The sequence below is a fragment of the Cebus imitator genome, unplaced genomic scaffold (assembly GCF_001604975.1).
Source record: "Cebus imitator isolate Cc_AM_T3 unplaced genomic scaffold, Cebus_imitator-1.0 Scaffold335, whole genome shotgun sequence".
Classification (NCBI taxonomy): domain Eukaryota; kingdom Metazoa; phylum Chordata; class Mammalia; order Primates; family Cebidae; genus Cebus; species Cebus imitator.
Genome location: NW_016107650.1, coordinates 1,607,202 through 1,627,764, shown reverse-complemented (window position 1 = coordinate 1,627,764; position 20,563 = coordinate 1,607,202). Strand labels below are relative to the sequence as shown.

General features: G+C 44.0%; 1 protein-coding gene and 1 pseudogene across 5 annotated transcripts in view; one reads left to right on the top strand and one right to left on the bottom strand.

Moving 5' to 3' along the window:
* Nucleotides 1-20,563, bottom strand: part of KIAA0319 (KIAA0319 ortholog) — a 103,110-nt gene that overhangs the window by 52,589 nt on the left and 29,958 nt on the right. For 4 of the 5 annotated variants that reach the window (XM_017505240.2, XM_037730167.1, XM_017505241.2 and 1 more), the window contains exon 2: nt 3,481-3,640. In XM_017505240.2, coding sequence (XP_017360729.1) covers nt 3,481-3,535 — 55 coding nt within the window. In that variant the 5' untranslated portion in view covers nt 3,536-3,640. Of the gene's footprint in view, nt 1-3,430; nt 3,641-20,563 lie in introns of all 5 variants that reach the window. The other variant, XM_017505244.2, reaches the window with a different exon arrangement.
* On the top strand, nt 10,913-12,488 carry LOC108287066 (annotated as a pseudogene).

The window sequence follows — 20,563 nt, the reverse complement described above, 5'->3', positions numbered from 1 at the left end:
AAAAAAAAAAAAAAAAAAAAAAAAAAAAAAAAAAAAAAAAAAAAAAAAAAAAAAAAAAAAAAAGCACCTAGAAGCATCTGCACCTTCTTGAATCTCCACCTGGTTCAACCCTCCTACCTCCACCATGTCCATCAAGGTGACCCAGAAGTCCTACAAGGTGTCTGCCTCTGGCCCCTGGGCCTTTAGCAGCCACTCCTATAGAAGTGGGCCCAGTGCCTGCATCAGCTCCTTGACCTCTAGAGTGGGCAGCAGCAGCAGCTTCCAAGGTGGCCTGGGAACCAGTATGGGTCTGGGTGGAGGCTATGGTGGGGCCAGTGGTATGGAAGACATCACAGCCATCACAGTCAATGAGAGCCTACTGAGCCCCCTTAAGCTGGAGGTGGACCCCAACATCCAGACCATGTGCACCCAGGAGAAGGAATAGATCAAGACCCTCAACAACAAGTTTGCCTCCTTTATCAACAAGGTGTGGTTCCTGGAGTGGCAGAACAAGATGCTGGAGAGCAGGTGGAGCCTCCTGCAGCAGCAGAAGACGGCTCAGATGAACACAGACTGCATGTTTGAGAGCTACATCAGCCTTCGGCAGCAGCTGGACACGCTGGGCCAGGAAAAGCTGAAGCTGGAGGCTGAGTATGGCAACACGCCAGGGCTGGTGGAGGACTTCAAGAACAAGTACAAGGACAAGATCAGTAATTTTACAGAAGGACGGGCGCAGTCGCTCACACCTGTAAACCCAGCACTTTGGGAGGCCAAGGCGGGTGGATCACCTGAGGGCAGGAGTTCGAGACCAGCCGGACCAACATGGTGAAACCCTGTCTCTACTAAAAATAGAAAAACTGGCTGGGCGCAAGTGGCAGGTACCTGTAATTCCAGCTACTTGGGAGGCTGAGGCAGGAGAATCGCTTGAATCCAGGAGGCAGAGGTTGCAGTGAGCTGAGATCCTGCCATTGTACTCCAACCTGGATGACAGAGGGAGACTCCATCTCCAAAAAAAAAAGAACCACAAATAATTTTAGAGATGGAGAATGAATTTGTCCTCATCAAGAAGGATGCGGATGAAGCTTACACGAACAAGGTAGAGCTGGAGTCTTTCCTGGAGGGGATGAATGAGGAGATCAACTTCCTCAGGCAGCTGCATGAAGGGGAGATCCAGGAGCTGCAGTCCCAGATGTCAGACAGATTCGTGGTGCTGTCCATGGACAACAGCCGCCCCCTGGACACAGACAGCATCATTGCTGAGGTCGAGGCCCAGTGCAAGGAGATCACCAACCGCAGTGGGGGTGGGGCTGAGAGGCTGCGCCAGATCAAGTATGAGGACGTGCAGGCGCTGGCTGGGAGGCACAGGGGTGATCTGCATCATGCAAAGACGGAGACCCTGAGATGAACCAGGACAGCAGCGGGCTCCAGGCTGAGACTGAGGGCCTCAAAGGCCAGAGGGCTTCCCTAGAGGGCACCATCGTGGATGCCGAGCAGCACGGGGAGCTGGCCATGAAGGATGCCAGTGCCAAGCTGTCCGGGCTCGAGGTTGCCCCGCAGGCGCCATGCGGGACCTGGCACAGCAGCTGTGTGAGCACCAGGAGCTGATGATCATCAAGCCAACCAGGACATCCAGATCATCACCTGCAGGAAGGTGCTGGAGGACGAGGGGAGCCAGCTGGAGTCTGGGATGCTGAACGCGGGTTTCTGTATGAAGACCACTAGTGGCTACTCAGATGAACTGAGCTTGGCCTACGGGGGCCTCGCAAGCCCTGGCCTCAGCTACAGCCTGGGCTCCAGCTTTGGCTCTGGTGGGTGCTCCAGCTCCTTCAGCCGAACCAGCTCCTTCAGGGCCATGGTTGTGAAGAAGATCGAGATCCATGACAGAAAGCTGGTGTCTGAGTCCTCTGATGTCCTGCCCAAGTGAATGGCCACAGCAGCCCCTCCCAGCCCACCCCCTCCTGTGGCTGCCCCAGGGCCTGTGGGGGAGGCTGCTGTACAGGGGAGCACAGGGAATAGGAGATCCACCTGAGGCTCAGCCCGTCCCTCAGCCCACCCACAGGGGAGCTCACTCCCCATTTGCCTATGCCTCCAGCTACAAAACAATTCAACTGGGTTTTTTTGCAAAATAAAGCCTCAGCTAGTTCTGCCAACTGTCCCCCCACAAAAAAAGATGGAAGATGAGCAAACTGCAAATAACATTTATTGGGATGCAATAACTCAGGAATTGATATTTTGAATTAACGGAGAACACCACCTCATAAGAAAAAGGCAAAAGGAATGAAAAAGTAGAGATTTGCAAGGAAAAAAATGTGGGTCTTTAAACATTAATGACATCATCTAAAACATGAATGAAGGTATTCTCCGGAGTATATTAAACATGAAATAAGGGGACATTTTGTCTTATACACTAAGCAGCGGTGAGTTTAATAAGCTGTGTGGTGGAGGGAGTAAGTGACCTGCCAGTCGTGGCAGGGCTTTTCCAGTGGTAGGACTGTCTGGAGTGGCCCTCACATCATGTAAGATGGTGCTGCCCCAAATTTGAGTGCTTCTAAATCATCTCCAGGTGCTGCTGAAAACCCAGATCCCCGAGCCACACCCAGGAGTTCTAATCCGGTAGGTCTGGAGTGTGGCATGAGAAATCGCATTTTAGCAAGGGTCTCTCAGCAGGGTGCGGCGGCTCACACCTGTATTCTCAGCACTTTGGGAGGCCAAGGTGGGTGGATCATGAGGTCAGAAGTTCAAGACCAGCCTAGCCAAGATGGTGAAGCCCCATCTCTACTAAAAACACAAAAATTAGCCGGGCATGGTGGCAGGCGCTGTAATCCCAGCTACTCGGGAGGCTGAGGCAGGAGAGTTGCTTGAACCTGGTGGGACAGAGGTTGCAGTGAGCTGAGATTGCACCGCTGCACTCCAGCTTGGGCGACAGAGTGAGACTGTCTCAAAAAGTAAAAAGTAAAATAAAATAAACAAGGGTCTCTCTAAGGTCATCTTCATTATGGCTTTGTTTCACTTTGTCAAACTGTACGTAACAGTCTTCCTAGTCATACCACCACCCTTAATCCTTGGTACACTCAGGTGGGCTGAGCTGGACCAGCCTCGCCATGGATCACCATAAATGATGCTCACCAATGATGTTTTGCCATGAGTGTATCCACCATAAGCAAAGTGAGTATAGCAAAAATAAAGATTTCTGACAAAGGAAAGTCTGGCCTTTCTGGTTAGATCTAGTATGCTGTTCTTTTCAATATACAAACATAAAGTTTTCCTAGTATCTATGAAATGTGATTTTATTTTCCCATGAAACAGTCATGATAATAATAAATTTAAATTCCTGTTTAAAGAAAACCACTCATGCATGAGTTCTGCCTTTCATGCTTTTACATGTAAAAGAATTCTATTGCAAAGCAAGCCAACAGCACCTTCACCTCAGGTGGATCTGAGTTGCTTTTACTAGACAAGAAGCTCATGCCCAACACAGGTATCTCCAGGGTAGTGGTTTACCTGCAATTGTCACCAGCAGCAGCAGTGAAGAGAGCGGACCTGCGGGGGCTGCCATTCTGCACCGCACAGTGGGTAATGCCAGGCTTCTGAAGCAGCCCTGAAAAGAGTTTGGTGCAAGCGTTCTTTGATGTTTTTCAGGAACCAGATTTGGCCTCAAGAACTTCAAAGGAAAAACAGAAAAGACGAAGGAAGAAAATAGGTAAATGTGGAAACATCCAAAATTATTTCTATCATTCATTCATGTCAGTGGGAAGCCTGTCCTGGTCACATCACAGAGCCACATCCCAGGCATCCATCCACCCAGAGAGTTTGTTCAAATAGCCAGTACAGCTTCTAAGAAGAGCCAAGGAATTTTACGCTCACTCTCCTTACAAGCTGTGTAAATAAACGAAGACCAACCAGATGAGAAACACAAAGGCTATTTCTTCAGAGCTTGTTATAGCGAGGCAGTCAGCTACCATCACTTGTGTTTAGCAGAGACTCAAAGACAGGCAGAGCAGAGGGAAAGCTTTAGAGTGAAGAAAGGGAAAGCCTCAGGTGTGCTCTAAGTGGAGGCTGTTGCGGGGGAGGCTGCAGGCAGCTCAGTAGAAGTGGGGCATCCTATGTGGTTGGTTAAGAAGGCATGTCTGGCTTTCTCTTACTGGTCCAAAGTTGGAAGAAGGGATTAAAATAAACGTAGCCACTAGTTATTAATCAAGTCCTGGTCATTCAGGGCTAATTGTTACAGAAGTTACTGTGTAGCTTCCAGGGTTGTTTTTCGAGACAGCAATCTGGCTTCCTGGATGTTTGACTTAGAGCAGGCTGGCTTCCTAGGCTGCTTATGGCAGATGAGGGACTGGTATTCTGGGCTGTGGATTGTCGGTCAAAATTCTATTTTATGTTTGATCTGGCCATTGTCTGCTTTTATATACAGGCTCTCAAAGCTAAAACTATGAAATAATGATGGAATAAATCACACTACTATATTTGATAAATTCTTTTTTTTTTTTTTTTGAGACAGGGTCTTGCACTGTCATCCAGGCTGGAGTGCAGTGGCGGAATCTCGGCTCACTGCAACCTCTCCCTCCTGGGTTCAAGTGAGTCTCGTGCCTCAGCCTCTGAGTAGGTGGCACTACAGGCATGTGCTACCATACCCAGCTAATTTTTATATTTTTAGTAGAGATGGGGTTTTGCCATGTTGGCCAGGCTGGTCTCAAACTCCTGGCCTCAAGTGATCTGCCTGTCCTGGCCTTGCAAAGACTACAGGCATGAGCCATCATGCCCAGCCTCTATTTCATTAATTCTAACACATAAATATTTTTACATTTTACCATTTCTGATATCAGGATGTCCTACAGTTGCAGAAGGCCATGTGCCAGGCAGGAGGTGGGTGGCACTGCTTATGTATGCACATCAGCTGTGCAGAACGGGGGTCACAGGCTTGGAAGAACATCTCGAAGACAACACGAAGCACCCTCCTAAGAAATGCCGCCTCCCCCAGGCTCATGATGGCACACAGGCAATATCTGGAAAAGCCTCAGGTATCGGTAAATGCACTAAGTTATTGGGCAGGAAGAAAATTTAGGAATACCTTAATGTATGTCACTTATATGTTCCTTTTTACATATGCACAAGAATGATTCATGATAACAATCTGTCTAAGCACCCCCTCAATCTCTTTCAATTTGTTTAAAACTCTAAGTGAGAAGAAAGTGACGTATCTTGGCTTAGTTGACAACATTTTTTTCCTTAGCGGTATTTAAAATAATTGTGCATCTCATTAAATACAGTCATAAGCGTCTTACATTGAATTGAATTGAGTTAATACGAGCACTTTATTTTTGCCTGCTGCTTTCTCAGTGTGATCTTCACAACTCAGGCAGTATTATTATCTCTGCATTAGATGATAGAATTGAGGTTCAAAAGAAGTCAACTGGTTTGCTCAAGGCAGAAGAACCAGTACAAGGTAGTCTGGACTTGGAGCTGCACTCCAAGTGCTTGTTATTTCAAATATGTTAACAAAGGCTCCCAGGAGGAAACACACAAGTTCATGTTCAAAACACCTAGATAAGGTTTCCTAACGTGGTGTCAGAATCCTCCAGTGAGTTGCCAGTTGGTATGCTGTAGTAGACTAGATTTTAGTTCCAGTTCACACCATTCTCTCCCACCCACCCCGCTTTATCCCTCCTCCCTCCACACAGAGGATGTGTGGATCAAACCTTATGGGAAGGTAAGACTCTTCCTTACCCCTGTTTCCAGAAGCCCTGCAGTACTTTTAGAAATGTATAAGTGTTGGCCAGGCACAGTGGATCATGCCTGTAATCCCAGCACTCTGGGAGGCCAAGGTGGGTGGATCACCTGAGGTCGGGAGTTCGAGACCAGCCTAGCCAACATGGTGAAACCCCGTGTCTACTAAAAATACAATAATTAGCTGGGTGTGGTGCCAGGCACCTGTAATCCCAGCTACTCGAGAGGCTAAGGCAGGAGAATGGCTTGAACCCAGGAGGCAGAGGTTGCAGTAAGCCAAGAGTTTACCATTGCACTCCAGCTTGGGTGACAGAGTGAGACTCTGTCTCAAAAAAAAAAAAAAAAAAAAGGAATTTATAAGCATCCTAGGGATGAAAAAGAGAGAAGGAAACACCGCGACAGGTATCTCCAGTCAGTTATTTCTGAACTCCGGCAGCCTAGCGGAGGAGAAAATAGCCGGAAAGGACAAGGAGCCTGCAAACAAATCAAACCCTAAGATGGTGTCTGGAAGTTCCCAGCTTTGTTTTCGAGTTTAATTGAGAAACAACTCAAATTCACGAGAGTGCTGTCCATTGAACTGCATCCAGGGGCCTGCCACTGACCGGAGCACAGGGGTGCCTAGCCTGACACCATCGCTGGCCATGCTCTGGGCAGGTGAAAAGGATCTTTAAGGTCCAGAGTTGGGCTGAGTTAGACCAAGGAACAGGGAGGAACCAGAGCGCAGGTGAGCTAAGGTAAGGTCAGGAGGTGGGTGTAACGCCTCTGGGTCAGTACAACGGATCTGAGGCTATCAGAACACTGCTCTGATAAGGTAAAATGGAGGGGGAAAACTAAGCATTTCATATGTTGCATGCCTAAAACCTTAGAGGAAGAATACCTGGTTGTGCAAAGTTTGCCACCAATAACTTCCTTTGCTTCCAGTGAGGAAAATATCGTTGGAGACGGGAGGAGGAAGGGAAGACTGGCCATCTCCCATGTGCAGCCATTGACCGCTTCCTAACCAAAGGGCGCGAGAACAGCAAGTGGTTTCCCAGAAATGCCATTTATTCACCTCCCCAAGGTGCTGGGGCCCAGAATAGCAACACTGCTATCAGCCACGGATAATTGGTCAAGAGCCCAATGGATAAAGACTGAGCCTCCACGGTACCATATGGTACCTTCAGGCAAATTAAGAAAAGGCAGCTCTAAGAGAAGATACGGCTCTGAAGACACATGGTTTGGCAAATGGACTGTAAACCAAAGGCCCAATCCCACGGCCCTTTGGCGAATGCCTTTGTTTGTGCAAGGTACAACTTTCACAGCCATATTGTACCTGGAAAGCAATTCATTGTCATTATCTCAGTGCAAACTTACAAGTGCTCAGCATAAAAAGCATTTCCCATTCTCAACAGAGGTACATTAATGTAAGAAAACAATGCGTCTCCATTTCCTAAATATTAAAAGACATATGGACTAGATGTTATCAAAAATTCCTTTAGCTCTAATAGCTTATAAGTGTTGCTTTTTTTTGTTTTTGTTTTGAGACAGGGTTTCGCTCTTCTCACCCAGGTTGGAGTGCAATGGCGTGATCTCAGCTCATAGCAACCTCTGCCTCCTGGGTTCAAGCAATTCTCCTGCCTCAGCCTCTTGAGTAGCTAGGATTACAGGCGTCCGCCACCATGCCCAGCTAATTTTTGTATTTTTAGTAGAGATGGGGTTTTACCATGTTGGCCAGGCTGGTCTTGAACTCATGACCTCACGTGATCCACCTGCCTTGGCCTCCCAAAGTTCTGGGATTACAGACATGAACCACTGTGCCCGGCCAAGTGTTGCTTTTTAAATACATAGTTAATTAGTAGTTTATGGGTTAAATAATGCTTCACATATCTTATTTGATCTACTTGTAGCAACTGTTTCTGAATTAGGAGTTCACAATTCTCATTTTACAGGAAAGGATGCTGAGTTTCACACTCAGCCTTTAGACTGAAGACCTCAAGCTTTCGCTGTGGCATCCCCACTCTCTTTGATGTTCTGTAAAGTTCGTCCACTCCATTCTGGATTACTTAAGACCTTTCTTACTTATTATTCCGTCTACGAATGACCCAGTTCTCTTGACGAACTCGTGCTCTCTCCTGCTCCGTGCCTTTTGCCCACTGCACTGTAGTTTTCCGTCATTAAAAAGGCAGAATTTACATAGAAAGCCTGTCAAGTTCCTTAACAATTTTCATCAAAGGTAAAGCTGAACTGAGAGACAAAGTGGAACTTTTAAAATAAGGCTTCACAAGCTCAAAATGTTATACATAGTACAAGCCCATATATCCTTCCACAAACTCTGCATGGATTAATTTTACACATGTAAAGATCTGAAAGGAAACATCCCTCCATGGTGAAAACTGGTGAGAATAATATATGCTTTTTTCTTTTCATTGTTTGCTTCCTTTCTGATCTGTATTTTCTATTTTTTCTAAATTGAACACATCTTAGCTTTACATTAATAAAATATGCTCGTAGTTTTCATTTTTATAGAAAACAGATATTTTAACATGGTCATTCTGACACAGATTTTTAAACAAAATTACCGAGAGATGTTGGAATGGATATTTCTGACTCCACATCTTTCTGGCCAGATCTTGTTCCTCAATCTCATCCCTTATCTAGGTTTCCTGTCACGCATGACCATCTGAGAAGCCTCACCCCAGCTGAATTCCCTCCCTTCTTTGGGTGATGGTGATGACATCACTGATTCAGAGATGGGATAAGGCTCTGACTGGTGTCAGAGAATGAATGAGATGTGGGGATGGGGTGAGCCCGGAGATGGGCTAGAAATGGGCAAAGCACAGAATGGTATTCCGCAAGGACTGATGGAGCGCTTCCTGTGCCAGGACATGGACAAGGAAGGGATGAAGGTCAAGGATGCAGAGAATGAGGCTCAAGGCTAAGATGAAGGTGACTGTGGCAAAGACTGCCAGTTCAGTGAACATTCTCCATTTATTCCTTAGCAATAGAACTCACATAATTATCTGGGGCCCCAGAATACCCAGCTAACAGACTACATTTCCCAGCCTCCCCTGACACTTTGCAGCTTAGTGTGGTCATGTGATTATGCACAGGTCAAAGAGATAACTACTGAATAAAACTTCCGAGGAAAGCTCTTTTTGTTCTCATCTCTTCTTCTTCCTGCTGCCTAGAATAGAATACAAGTTCTGGGGCCACAGCAGCCATCTAGGGTGACACGGGGGCCTTGAGAAAGCAAGCCAGTGCTGGGGAGATGGAAGGAGCTGGGTCCTGGAAGGCATGGCACTATCTACAGCCCCAGACAGCCAACCTTTGAATTTCTCTCTTTTTTTTTTTTTTTTTTTTTTTTGAGATGGAGTTTCACTCTTGTTGCCCAGGCTGGAGTGCAATGGCACAATCTCAGCTCACTGAAACCCCTGCCTCCCAGGTTCAAGTGATTCTCTTGCCTCAGCCTCCCGAGTAGCTGGGATTACAGGCATTCACCACCATGTCTAGCTAATTTTTTGTATTTTTAGTAGAGACGGGGTTTCTCCATGTTGGTCAGGCTTGGTCTTGAACTCCCAACCTCAGGTGATCTGCCCACCTCGGCTTCCCAAAGTGCTGGGATTTCAGGCATAAGCCACTCCACCCTGCTTTTTTTTTTTTTTTTTTTTTTTTTAGAGACAGAGTCTTGCTATATCGCCCAGGCTAGAGTGCAATGGTGTAATCTCGGCTCATTGAAACCTCTGCCTCTTGGGTTCAAGCAATTCTCCTGACTCAGCCTCTCAAGTAGCTGGGACTACAGGCGTGTGCCACCACGCCCAGCTAATTTTTTGTATTTTTAGTAAAGACAGGGTTTCTCCATATTGGTCAAGCTGGTCTTGAACTCCATACCTTAGGGGATCCCCCTCACCCCACCTCAGCCTCCCAAAGTGCTGGGATTACAGGTGTGAGCCACTGTGCCCAGTCCAACCTTTGAATTCTTGAGGAGAAAATAAATTTTTCTCTCATTTAAGCGACTGCTTATCTTGAATATTTGTTTCCAAGAAGCCAGGCCAGGTGTGGTGGCTCAGACCTATAATCCAAGCATTTTGGAAGACAGAGGTGGGTGGATCACCTGAGTTCAGGAGTTTGAGACCAGCTTGACCAACATCGTGAAACCCCATCTCTACTAAAAATACAAAAGTTAGCTGGGTATGGTGGCGCATGCCTGTAGTCCTAGTTACTTGGGAGGCTGAGGTAGGTTGAACCTGGGAGGCGGAAGGTGCAGTGAGCTGAGATCGCACCATTGCACTCCAGCCTGGGCAACAAGAGGGAGACTCTATCTCAAAAAAAAAAAAAGAGAAGAGCGGAGAGAGGAGAGGAGAAGAGAAGCCAGACCTACTTTTATCTGATAAGCGACACTACTTAGCTTTTTTTTTCCAGCTTATGGGTTATAAAATTCATTGGTTCAGGTAAGATTAAAGCAGACACCTACGGTGAGTAATGGCTGCTTTATGGAGAATGCACATACTACAAAGCCAAATGAGAATCTAGTAATTTTTAAAGTGGCAGATATACCCCTGAATTCTGAAATCACTTATATGACAGCTAATACGCTTTTGTATAGAAGCAATTAATTTTTTAGGTGTATGTATATTTTCTCTCCAACTAAAATGTAAACTTCCTAAGGGACCAATTTAAAACATAAGCTGATACATTTATACTTCTAGGTTCTACTTCTTTCTTATCTACTAATATTAACAATTTTAGTTAAAAAATGTTTAAGTATGCATTTTAAATTAAAATATGTTCCTTTAGTTAAAAACATTTTTTTAAATCACACGATTTCAAAATTGCTGCTATATGTGCCAAATAACTTTGCAATCCCCAACTGTGAATGAAGTAATTGGCAGCATAGAAAGAAGATGCTTAAACGCCTATTTTTAAGTCTTAAGGAGAAAACAGTTTAAAAAATAAACAGAAGATTAAATTATATCCATCTCTCTTCAAATTCGAACAATTAACAACAACTAAGTGGGAGACGTAGCAGAACACCAGCCCAGTCGCCACCGCCAGCCCACGCACACGCTCTCCCGCCGCTCCACTGCCCCTCTCCTCTGCCAGCCGCAAAGGAAGAAGAGGTCCCCGTGCTCAGTCAGTGACAGTGGCTCCAGTGAACAAAAAGCTGGCTTTGCTGCGGACATGGGGACGATGTCCCCCAGCCATGTTTCCCTCCATTGTCAGGTGCCCGGGCGTGCTGGTGGGCATGGGCTAGAAGGACTCCTACATGGGCAACGAGGCCCATCCTGACCCTGAATTATCCCCTTGAGCAGCACATTGTCACCAACTGGGATGATATGGAGAAGATGTGGCACCACACCTTCCACAACGAGCTGCATGGCCCCAGAGACGCACCCGGCACTGCTGACCGAGGCACCCCTGAACCCCAAGGCCAACAGAGAGAAGATGGCTGAGATCATGTTTGAGACCTTCAACACCCTCAGCCATGTTCGTGGCTATCCAGGCCATGCTGTCCCTCTATGCCTCGGGGTGCACCACTGGCACTGTCATGGACTCTGGAGATGGAATCACCCACACAGTGTCCATCTGCAAGGGCTATGCCTTCCCCCACGCCATCCCACATCTCGACGTGGCTGGCCAGGACCTGACCGACTAACTCATGAAGATCCTCACAAGTGTGGCTACACCTTCATCACCGTGGCCAAGCAGGAGATCCTCCATCATGTCGCCCTGGACTTCCAGCAAATGGCCACCACTGCATCCTCCTCCTCCCTGGAGAAGAGCTACGAGCTGCCTGACGGCCAGGTCTCCACCATCGGCAACGAGAGGTTCTGGTGTCGGGAGGTGCTGTTCCAGCCTTCCTTCCTGGGCATGGGATCTTGTGGCATCCACGAGACCACCTTCAACCCCATCATGAAGTGTTACGTGGACATCCTCAAAGACCTGTTCGCCAACATTGTGCTGTCCGGTGGCACCAGCATGTACCCAGGCATCACTGACAGGATGCAGAAGGTCACAGCCCTAGTGTGACAAGGATTACGTCAGTGTTACCACCTAAGACGGCTGATTACAATTTGTGGAGGTTTGTTCCGCAGTCCTTGACTTAACCATGGATGAATGAATGCACTTTTACACCTAGTACAGTAAATTTGAGTGGGCTAGGGATGGTACTTAGCTGCTTTTAGAGGGCGATTGTAGCTGATTCTGACTCCTTGTTCTTTTTGCATTTAGTATAGATTGAACAACAGAGGTTCTAAGTTAACATGCTTGTGGATAATTAGCATGGTTAAAAGAGTGGTTTTATGAATGATGAAAAGGTTTCCGTTCGAGGGCCTAGAATAAAAACCATTAATGGGTAATTCTTTTTCAGCTTTCTCCTGAGAGGGCCATCCAGCACAAAGTTTACACAGGCAAACAAATCAGAGTAAAGACAAAGGAATGTGGGGTAAACAGACTTAACTAGGGAAGTTTTTATTGTCTTTAATTTTTTACCTTATGACTTAATACTTTAAGAAGAACTGGCTGCTTTTAGCCTGTTCCATTAAAACTTTTTGGCCTTCCAAAAGGTTTGAGACTATAATCTTCTAACTTTCCCTAATATTTCCCTAATATTTTGCCGGCTGTCCCAAGTGAATCCCAACACCCTGACACCCAGCACGATGACCAAGGTCACCTCATCCCCAGAGTGCAAGTCCTCAGTGTGGATCAGCCGCACCATACTGGCCTCACTGTCCACCTTCCAGCAGATGTGGATTAGCAAGCAGGAGTACAATGAGTCGGTCCCCTCTATCGTCCACCGCAAATGATTCTAAATGGACTGTGAGTGATGCACAGCATTTGCTGCATGGGTTAGTTCAGAACTATAAATTTGCCCCTGGCAAATGCATACACCTCATGCTAGCCTCATGAAACTGGAATAAGGCTTCAAAAAAAAAAAAATAGTCGTTGAAGCTTGTATCTGGTATCAGCACTGGATTGCAGAACTTGTTGCTGATTTTGACCTTGTATTCATGTTAACTGTTGCCCTTGGTACTTGGTTAATCCTCTGTGGATAAAGTTGATTTCAACCCTTAGCACATGTGGCTTGGTCACTTCGTGGCTCAGGTAAGAACATGCTTGCGGCAGACAAGTCTGTGGCTTGGTGAGTCTGCGTAGCCAGTAGTCTCCGACATGCGCAGGGTATTCATGTGTCAGCGCTGAGGTTCTGGGATTTCTCTGGGGGCTGCCAAGGACTCTTGAACCAGTGGTTTCTGCCCTGCCAGTCTGTCAGGGTTGGAAAGTCCAAGTCATGGGACCCAGTTTCCTTGCTTAGCTGATGTTTTCCTGCCAAAACAGTGCGGGCTGTCACTTGCCTTGAGTTGGAAGCGGACTGCATTTACCCCTGTGTAAATGTATTCATCCTTTTAATTTACATAAGGCTTTTTGTATGCAATTCTCGATTCTTGAAAGAGATGACAACAAATTTTTGTTTTCTACTGTTATGTGAGAATATTAGGCCCCAGCAACACATCATTGCGTAAGGAAAAATAGAAGTGCTGCCATAACAAAAACACACAAAAACACAGAAGACTACAGCAATAGAAAAATACGGAAAGCATAACAGAAGACTACAGCAACAGCCACAGGGAAAAAATAGAAGACCTAAGACTGACTTTAACAAGATATTTGCATATCTATTTTAAGACAACCTTAAAATGCTACTGAGAAAAATAAATAAATAGAATGCTACTGAGGAACACACACACACACACAAACTTAAATAAATGGAGAAAAACATGAATTAATGTTCTTGGACAAATAGACTCAATATCATAAATACATCAGTGTTTACTAAATTAACCCATAAAGTTCTTCATGTCCAATAAAATGATACTGGCAGAATTTTTATTTGGGTGAATGAAAAACTAGAAAAAATGAATTTTAAAGTTCACATGGGAAAATTAACAAGAAAAAAAGGCCAAAAATTTTTGTAAAAAAAGATTATTGAGGGAAAACTGGTCCTACCATATAATGAAATATATTGTAAAAAAAATCATTAAAAGAGGATGGTACAGGTGCAAAAATGGATCACTGAATGGTATAGATATTCAATAAATCGATCCAAATAGTTCCACAACCACAAGACATGATTAAAAATGGCATTTCACATCAGTGGAGAAGGCCGGTGCAGTGGCTCACACCCGTAATCCCAGCACTTTGGGAGCTGAGGCCGGTGGATTGCTTGAACTCAGGAGTTAGAAACCAGCCTGGGCAATAGGGCAAAACCCCATCTCCACTAAAAATACAAAATTTAGCTATGTGAGGTGACAGCCACCAGGAATCCCAGCTACTCGGGAGGCTGAGGCACGAGAATTGCTTGAACCTGGGAGATAGAGGCTGCAGTGAACCGAGACTGCAAAACAGCACTCCAGGCTGGGCAACAAGAGAAAAACTCAAAAAAAAAAAAAAAAAAAAAAAAAAAAAAAAAAAAAAAAAAAAAAGAAAAATCATCATTGAAGAAAAGTTCACTGTTAAATAAACTGTATTAGAGAAACAGGTAGCCATTTGAGAAAAATGCTAAGCTGTATCCCTGCATCACACTAACACCAAGATAAATTTCTTTTTTTAATTAAAAAAATTTTTACTTTTGGCCGGGTGCAGTGCCTCACACCTGTAATCCCAGCACTTTGGGAGGCCAAGGCGGACAGATCAACTAAAGTCAGAAGTTCAAGACTATTCTGGCTAACATGGCAAAACCCTGTCTCTACTAAAAATAGAAAAACTTTGCCAGGCGTGGTGGCAGGTGTCTGTAATCCCAGCTACTCGGGAGGCTGAGACAGGAAAATTGCTTGAACCTGGGAGGCGGAGGTTGCTGGGAGCTGAGATCAGCCAACGCTGTCTAAAAAAAAAAAAAAATTGTATATGAATGTTCATAGTAGCCAAAAAGTAGAAACAAGCCAAACATCCATCAACTGAAAAATGGATAAAGATAATGTAGTATATCCAAGTAAAGGTATATTACTAGAAATGAAGTACTGACATATGCTAGAGTATGACAAGCCTTGAAAATATGCTTTAAAAAACCCAGAAACACTATGCTAAGTGAAAGAAGCCACTCATGAAGAACCACATATTGTATGATTCTATTTATATAAAATATGCAGGATGGCCAACTCCACATAAACAAAAAGTAAATTAGTAATTGTCCAGGGCTGGGAGACTGGAGGGAAACAGGGAGTAAATTATAAGATGTGCAGAGTTTTTGCTTTTTTTTTTTTGAAGTAATGAAAACATTCTAGGCCAGGTGCAGTGGCTCACATCTGTAATCCCAGCATTTCGGGAGACCCAGGCGGGTGGATCACTGAGGTCAGGAGTTGGAGACCAGCCTGGCCAACATGGTGAAATCCCATCTCTACTAAAAATACAAAAATTAGCTGGGCATTGTGGCGGATACCTATAGTCCCAGCTACTCAAGAGGCTGAGGCATGAGAATCGCCTGAATCGGGAGGTGGAGGTTGCAGTGATCTGAGATCGTGCACTCCAGCCTGGGCGACAGAGAAAGACTCTTTCCCAAAAACAAGGGAAGGGAAAGGGAGGGAAGGGGAGGGGAGGGAAGAATTGTATCCATTAATAAAATATATGGATTTTTAAAATGTTAATGGAAAATCACCATAAGCGAAGTAAAAGTATCAACAACGAACTGGGAAAATATTTGCAATTCACATCGCAGAAAACGGATAATTTCCCTAATACTTAAGAGCACTTTCAAATTAATAAAAATTCAATAGAAAAAGTCTATCAACAGACAGAACATAGAAAAGAAAATAGAAGTGCAATTGAATACATTAAAAGATGCTCAGGCCCGGGGGCACAGTTGCTCACTCATGTAATTCCAGCACTTTGGGAGGCTGAGGCAGGTGAATCGCTTGAGCCCAGGAGTTTAAGACCAGTCTGGGCAACATAGGGAGGCCCTATCCCTTAAAAAAAAAATTAGCGTGGCATGGTGATACGCACCTATAGTCCCAGCTACTCAGAAGGCTGAAGCAGGAGCATCACTTGAGCCCAGGAAGCAGAGGCTGCAGAGAGCTGAGACCGCACTGCACTTCAGCCTTGATGATAAAGTGAGAATCTGTCTCAAAAAAAAAAAAAAAAAAAAAATGCATAAATTTACTTTTTTTTTTTTTTTTTTTTTTTTGAGACAGAGTTTCGCTCTTGTTACCCAGGCTGGAGTGCAATGGCGCGATCTCGGCTCACCGCAACCTCCGNTTTTTTGAGACAGAGTTTCGCTCTTGTTACCCAGGCTGGAGTGCAATGGCGCGATCTCGGCTCACCGCAACCTCCGCCTCCTGGGTTCAGGCAATTCTCCTGCCTCAGCCTCCTTCAAATTTACTCTTAAAAAGAAAAATGCAAATTAAAACAATGAGATGCCATTTTTTACTAAGAGATTGTCACATATGAAAAAAGTCTAGGCCAGGCATGGTGGCTCACACCTGTCACCCCAACACTTTGGGAGGCCCAGGCGGGAGGATCATTTCAGTCCAGTAGTTGAAGGCAGGTAGGCAACATAGCGAGACTTGTCTCCACAAAAAATAAAAGAATTAGCCAGGCATGGTGGCGTCACCCATAGTGCCAGCTACTCAGGAGACTGTGGTGAGAGAATCACTTGAATCTGCAAAGTCAAGGCTGAGGTGAGTCCAGATGGTGCCACTGCACTCTAGCTGGGTGACAGAGTGAGATCCTGTCTAAAAAGGAAAGAAAAAGAAAGAAAAGAAAACATGGAAGAAAGAAAGAAAAACTGGAAACAACCACGTTTGTCAGCAGAAAGCCGATTAAATAAACTACAGTCCACTCATAAAATGAAATACCTTGCATCAATAAAGAAGCTCTTCATGCATTGCTGTATACTGAGACCTTTTGTTAGTGCAGAAAGCCAAGTGCAGAATTGTATACACAGTACTCCCCTCTTATGGGAAAGGAAATGGGTGCGAAAAATATAAGCATCAATTTGCTTGAAAATGCATAAAATATCTCTGGAAGAATACACAAAAAATTGTTAACATCTATGCTAATGAGGAGAGAGAGGGCTCAGGGAGAATTTTTTTAAACAAATCACCTTTTGTACTCTGAATTATGTGAATGTCTTTAATATTTTAAAAATAAATAAATTTAATATTCCTGCCTTTACTTTTGGTCACTGGGGGCTTACATCTACTCGGCGTTAAGAGCTTCCAGTGAGTAACACCAGAGAGCAGAAAGAAAAGACCTGGGTTACGTGCAGGAAGGGAATCCACACAGAGCAGCACAGAGAGGGTAGGAGATGAGCAGGGTGGCCAGACCGAGCAAATGAAAATGCAGTGCAGGATTCCCAGGTAAATAAGAATTTCAGGTGAATAATAATTTTTTTCATTCTGCAATATTTGGGACTTTTTTTTTTTTTCTTTTTTTTTGAGGTGGACTCTTGTTCTATCTCCAGGCTAGAGTGCAGTGGCACGATCTTGGCTCACTGCAACCTCTGCTTCCTGGGTTCAAGCAATTCTCACACCTCAGCCTCCTGAGTAGCTGGGATTACAGGCACCCACCACCACACCCAGCTAATTTTTATACTTTTAGTAGAGACGGGGTTTCACCATGTTGGTCAGGATGGTCTCAATCATCTCACCTTGTGATCCGCTTACCTCAGCCTCCCAAAGTGCTGGGATTACAGACGTGAGCCACCATGCCTGGCCAGTATTTGGGACATTCTTATACTGTTTTGTCTGGTAACTCTAGCTATGGGAAAATGCCTATGTGCCCCAGGCGGCCCATTGAGAACTACAGCGCATGTATGTCTCTCCCAGAAGATCCCCAAACACAACACTGAAGAGAAAGAGCTGACATCTACACTTCACTCCTAGAAGCAACAGCTCAACCCAGATTTCAGTCCATATCCTGAATCCCCACTGATTTCTATAATCACTTAATATAAGCACAAACAACTGGTTAACAAGAGAAAGAACCCGAGGAGGAACAGATAGATCACTTGAGGGAAAGAAAGAAACAAAATGAGGCAAAGACCTCAAAAACAAACCACTGAACAAAAGGAATGGATTTTAATTTTAATTTTCAATTTTTTTGCATTGAGTAACCTTTATTTCAAAGAGATGGAATTATCACGCTGCTCTGGAACAAATTATTTTTCAGAGCCGGCTAACAGCTTTCATCTCAGCTGGGGCTGAGTGTATGAAAAACAATCGTGTGTGGCAGCCAGGATTCAACAGAGCCAGAATCTGACATTTACTTCTTCACTGCCTTGTGTTTTGGTAAGCCTTGCCCAGAACTATGCTGTGGATAATAAGAGGAATATATTATTCATAGATTTCTCTTTCCATTTCACTGCAGTTGAATTTATTGACCTGTGACCAATAAACGCAGGTCAAATAAGAGCAACCTCAAGATGCCCCAGAGCAGCTTTCCTAAGCCTGTGATGAACTTGGAGCATGTTTCACAGATTGCTTCAAATGAGGGAAGGAGCCAGCCTTAGCAATTTCTGCCATATGTCAGGACAGATGCCTCGGGAGAGGGAGCAAATGCTCCCCGCCGTGTCTCCAGGCCCTTCTCTTCTCCCCCTGCTCGTCTTTCTATCACCTCCCAGTCGCCCAGTGCTCTCTCCCATACCCTGGAAATATCCAGCTCAAAAGCCAGTTATCTATGCAGCCTTCCTCAGCTTCCCAAACACAGCCTCCAGGCTGAGGTCACTGCTCCCTCCTCTAGACAGGTCCCAAGGCCAGACTATCACCACAAGTGTATTAAAATTATAATTTACATTTGTGAAAACTACCATGCATTCCGGTGTGTTCCTGGCACTTTACATCCATTACTTTTAATCCTCTGGGGAAAAAACCGATTACATATTATTATCCCCATTTTATAGATGATGAAACTGAGGCTCAGAAAGGTGAAGGTGTCTAAGAATTAGACCCATCCCGGGTGTGTCTGATACCACAGAATATGTTCTTTGCTATCCTGTGCTGCATATGTGTCTCTCTCCTTCACTAAGAAAAAAAAAATCAGTTGGGTTTTCTTCTAATTCACAAAAGCAGTAAGTATTTTTCATAGAGAATCTACGCAATTAGGTGTAGCAGAGTGAATGACACTGTTTTATCAGCCATTCCCTCAGTGGCATTCTCTTCTCTGCCAAGTGACCCCACTATGTCATCATCACTCAGCATCTCATTGCCCGATTTCCATGCATCCGATTGTAAGCCACAGGGCAAGGGCTCTGTCTGGTTCCCCAACTGCATCTCTAGGAACTATAGGAGGTGTTGGTATATAGTAAGAGCTCAAATTTATTCAATACATGTATGAATGAATAAATGAAGGATAAATCTCCTGATTAATTAAAAGTGAGCTGTAATCGTATTTAGAGTTAATTGTTACGAATTTTTAAACAATTGCATTAATTTACACTGCATAGGTTTTTTACTTTGGTCTTACTTTTACTTGCATACAAGTGGAATGACAAATGTACATTATAGCATTATGAATAATGAAGATTGGAAACAACCTAAATGTCAACTGACAGGGGACTGGTTCAACAAATTATGATACAGCCAGGTAGTGAAATTCGATGCGGCTCCATATACACGTTGGTATTTTGAAATCGCTAGATATTACGTAGAAAAAGCAAGCAAGGTCAGTGACTACAGTGAGCTACCTTTATGAAGAAGAAAGGAGGCTATTTATTTCTATATATTCTATTTGCTTGTGTTTGCAAAAAAAATTACAGAAGACTGTGAAACAAGGAATATAAAAGAGAAGTGATTATATGTGGAAGGGAAGAAAAGGGAATTGGTGAGACACAAGGGTGGGAAAGAGACGCTCACAGAGTATGTTTTTATATGTTTTTACTTAGACAATGTGATGCAGCCTATAAATATTTTAAGTTAATCACTTTTAAAGGCAAACAGTCTTACAAAACAGCAGTTCCACGCCTACCTCCCCAGCCCCAAGACCTCCTCTGAAGATGTAACCACCTCCGGCACTTTCAGCTCTGCTTTCACTTGCCTCCACCTTTTAAAAGATAATTTATGTCCCTATTTCTTGGGCTTTCCATTTCAAACATTCTCTTTTGCATCTTACTGTGAAAGATGAAGACTCAGCCACCTCCCATGCTGCACACAGACACATGCACACATCATCCCTTCTCTACTTCTCTCACACGCCTGTTACAGTTTAATTCTTCTATAGTCAGTATATCAAAGAGGGAGTCCCTCTTAAGAAAAAATATTATCAGAAATATGAGTTTCTCTGATAAGTAAGATGAACATCTATCTTTTAAGCAAGGCAGTGCTTTCTAGGAGAGTTGAAAGTCCAAGAAGACAATTGTCAAAGTGAATAATTTTCCCAGACTCTTCATCAGAAGACATTGTTTGTAGATATTAAAGACTCTCTGTTGTATGCTGTTTACCCCTTGGAAATATTGCTTAAATGAAAGGCTTTACAAAAATTACTGGTATAAAAATTGAGGCTATTTTTAAAACCTGATCAATAATGAAAATCATCCAGCATGATCCTCTTGAGGTAGCCTTAAGAATGCATTATATTCAAATACCATACAAGTCTCATTTATCTTGATGTTCTTAAGATGAGTAATTTACTTAAGTTTCTTACTGCAGTATAGTTTTTAATAAGGCTATTTTTGACAGCTTATTTTCTAAAAACCCATACGAATGCAATATGGACTTTTAAACTAACTTTTATTTTCTACAGGGTTTACTTTATTATAACTATGTGAATATTCTCACTAATGAACCACATGTAATCATGTATCTTACCTCTAGTTAATAAATTTCTCATTTGGTTGCTTTCTTAGTTTTCTACATATATATCTCATTATTCTTTTCCAAATATAATAATAAAACTA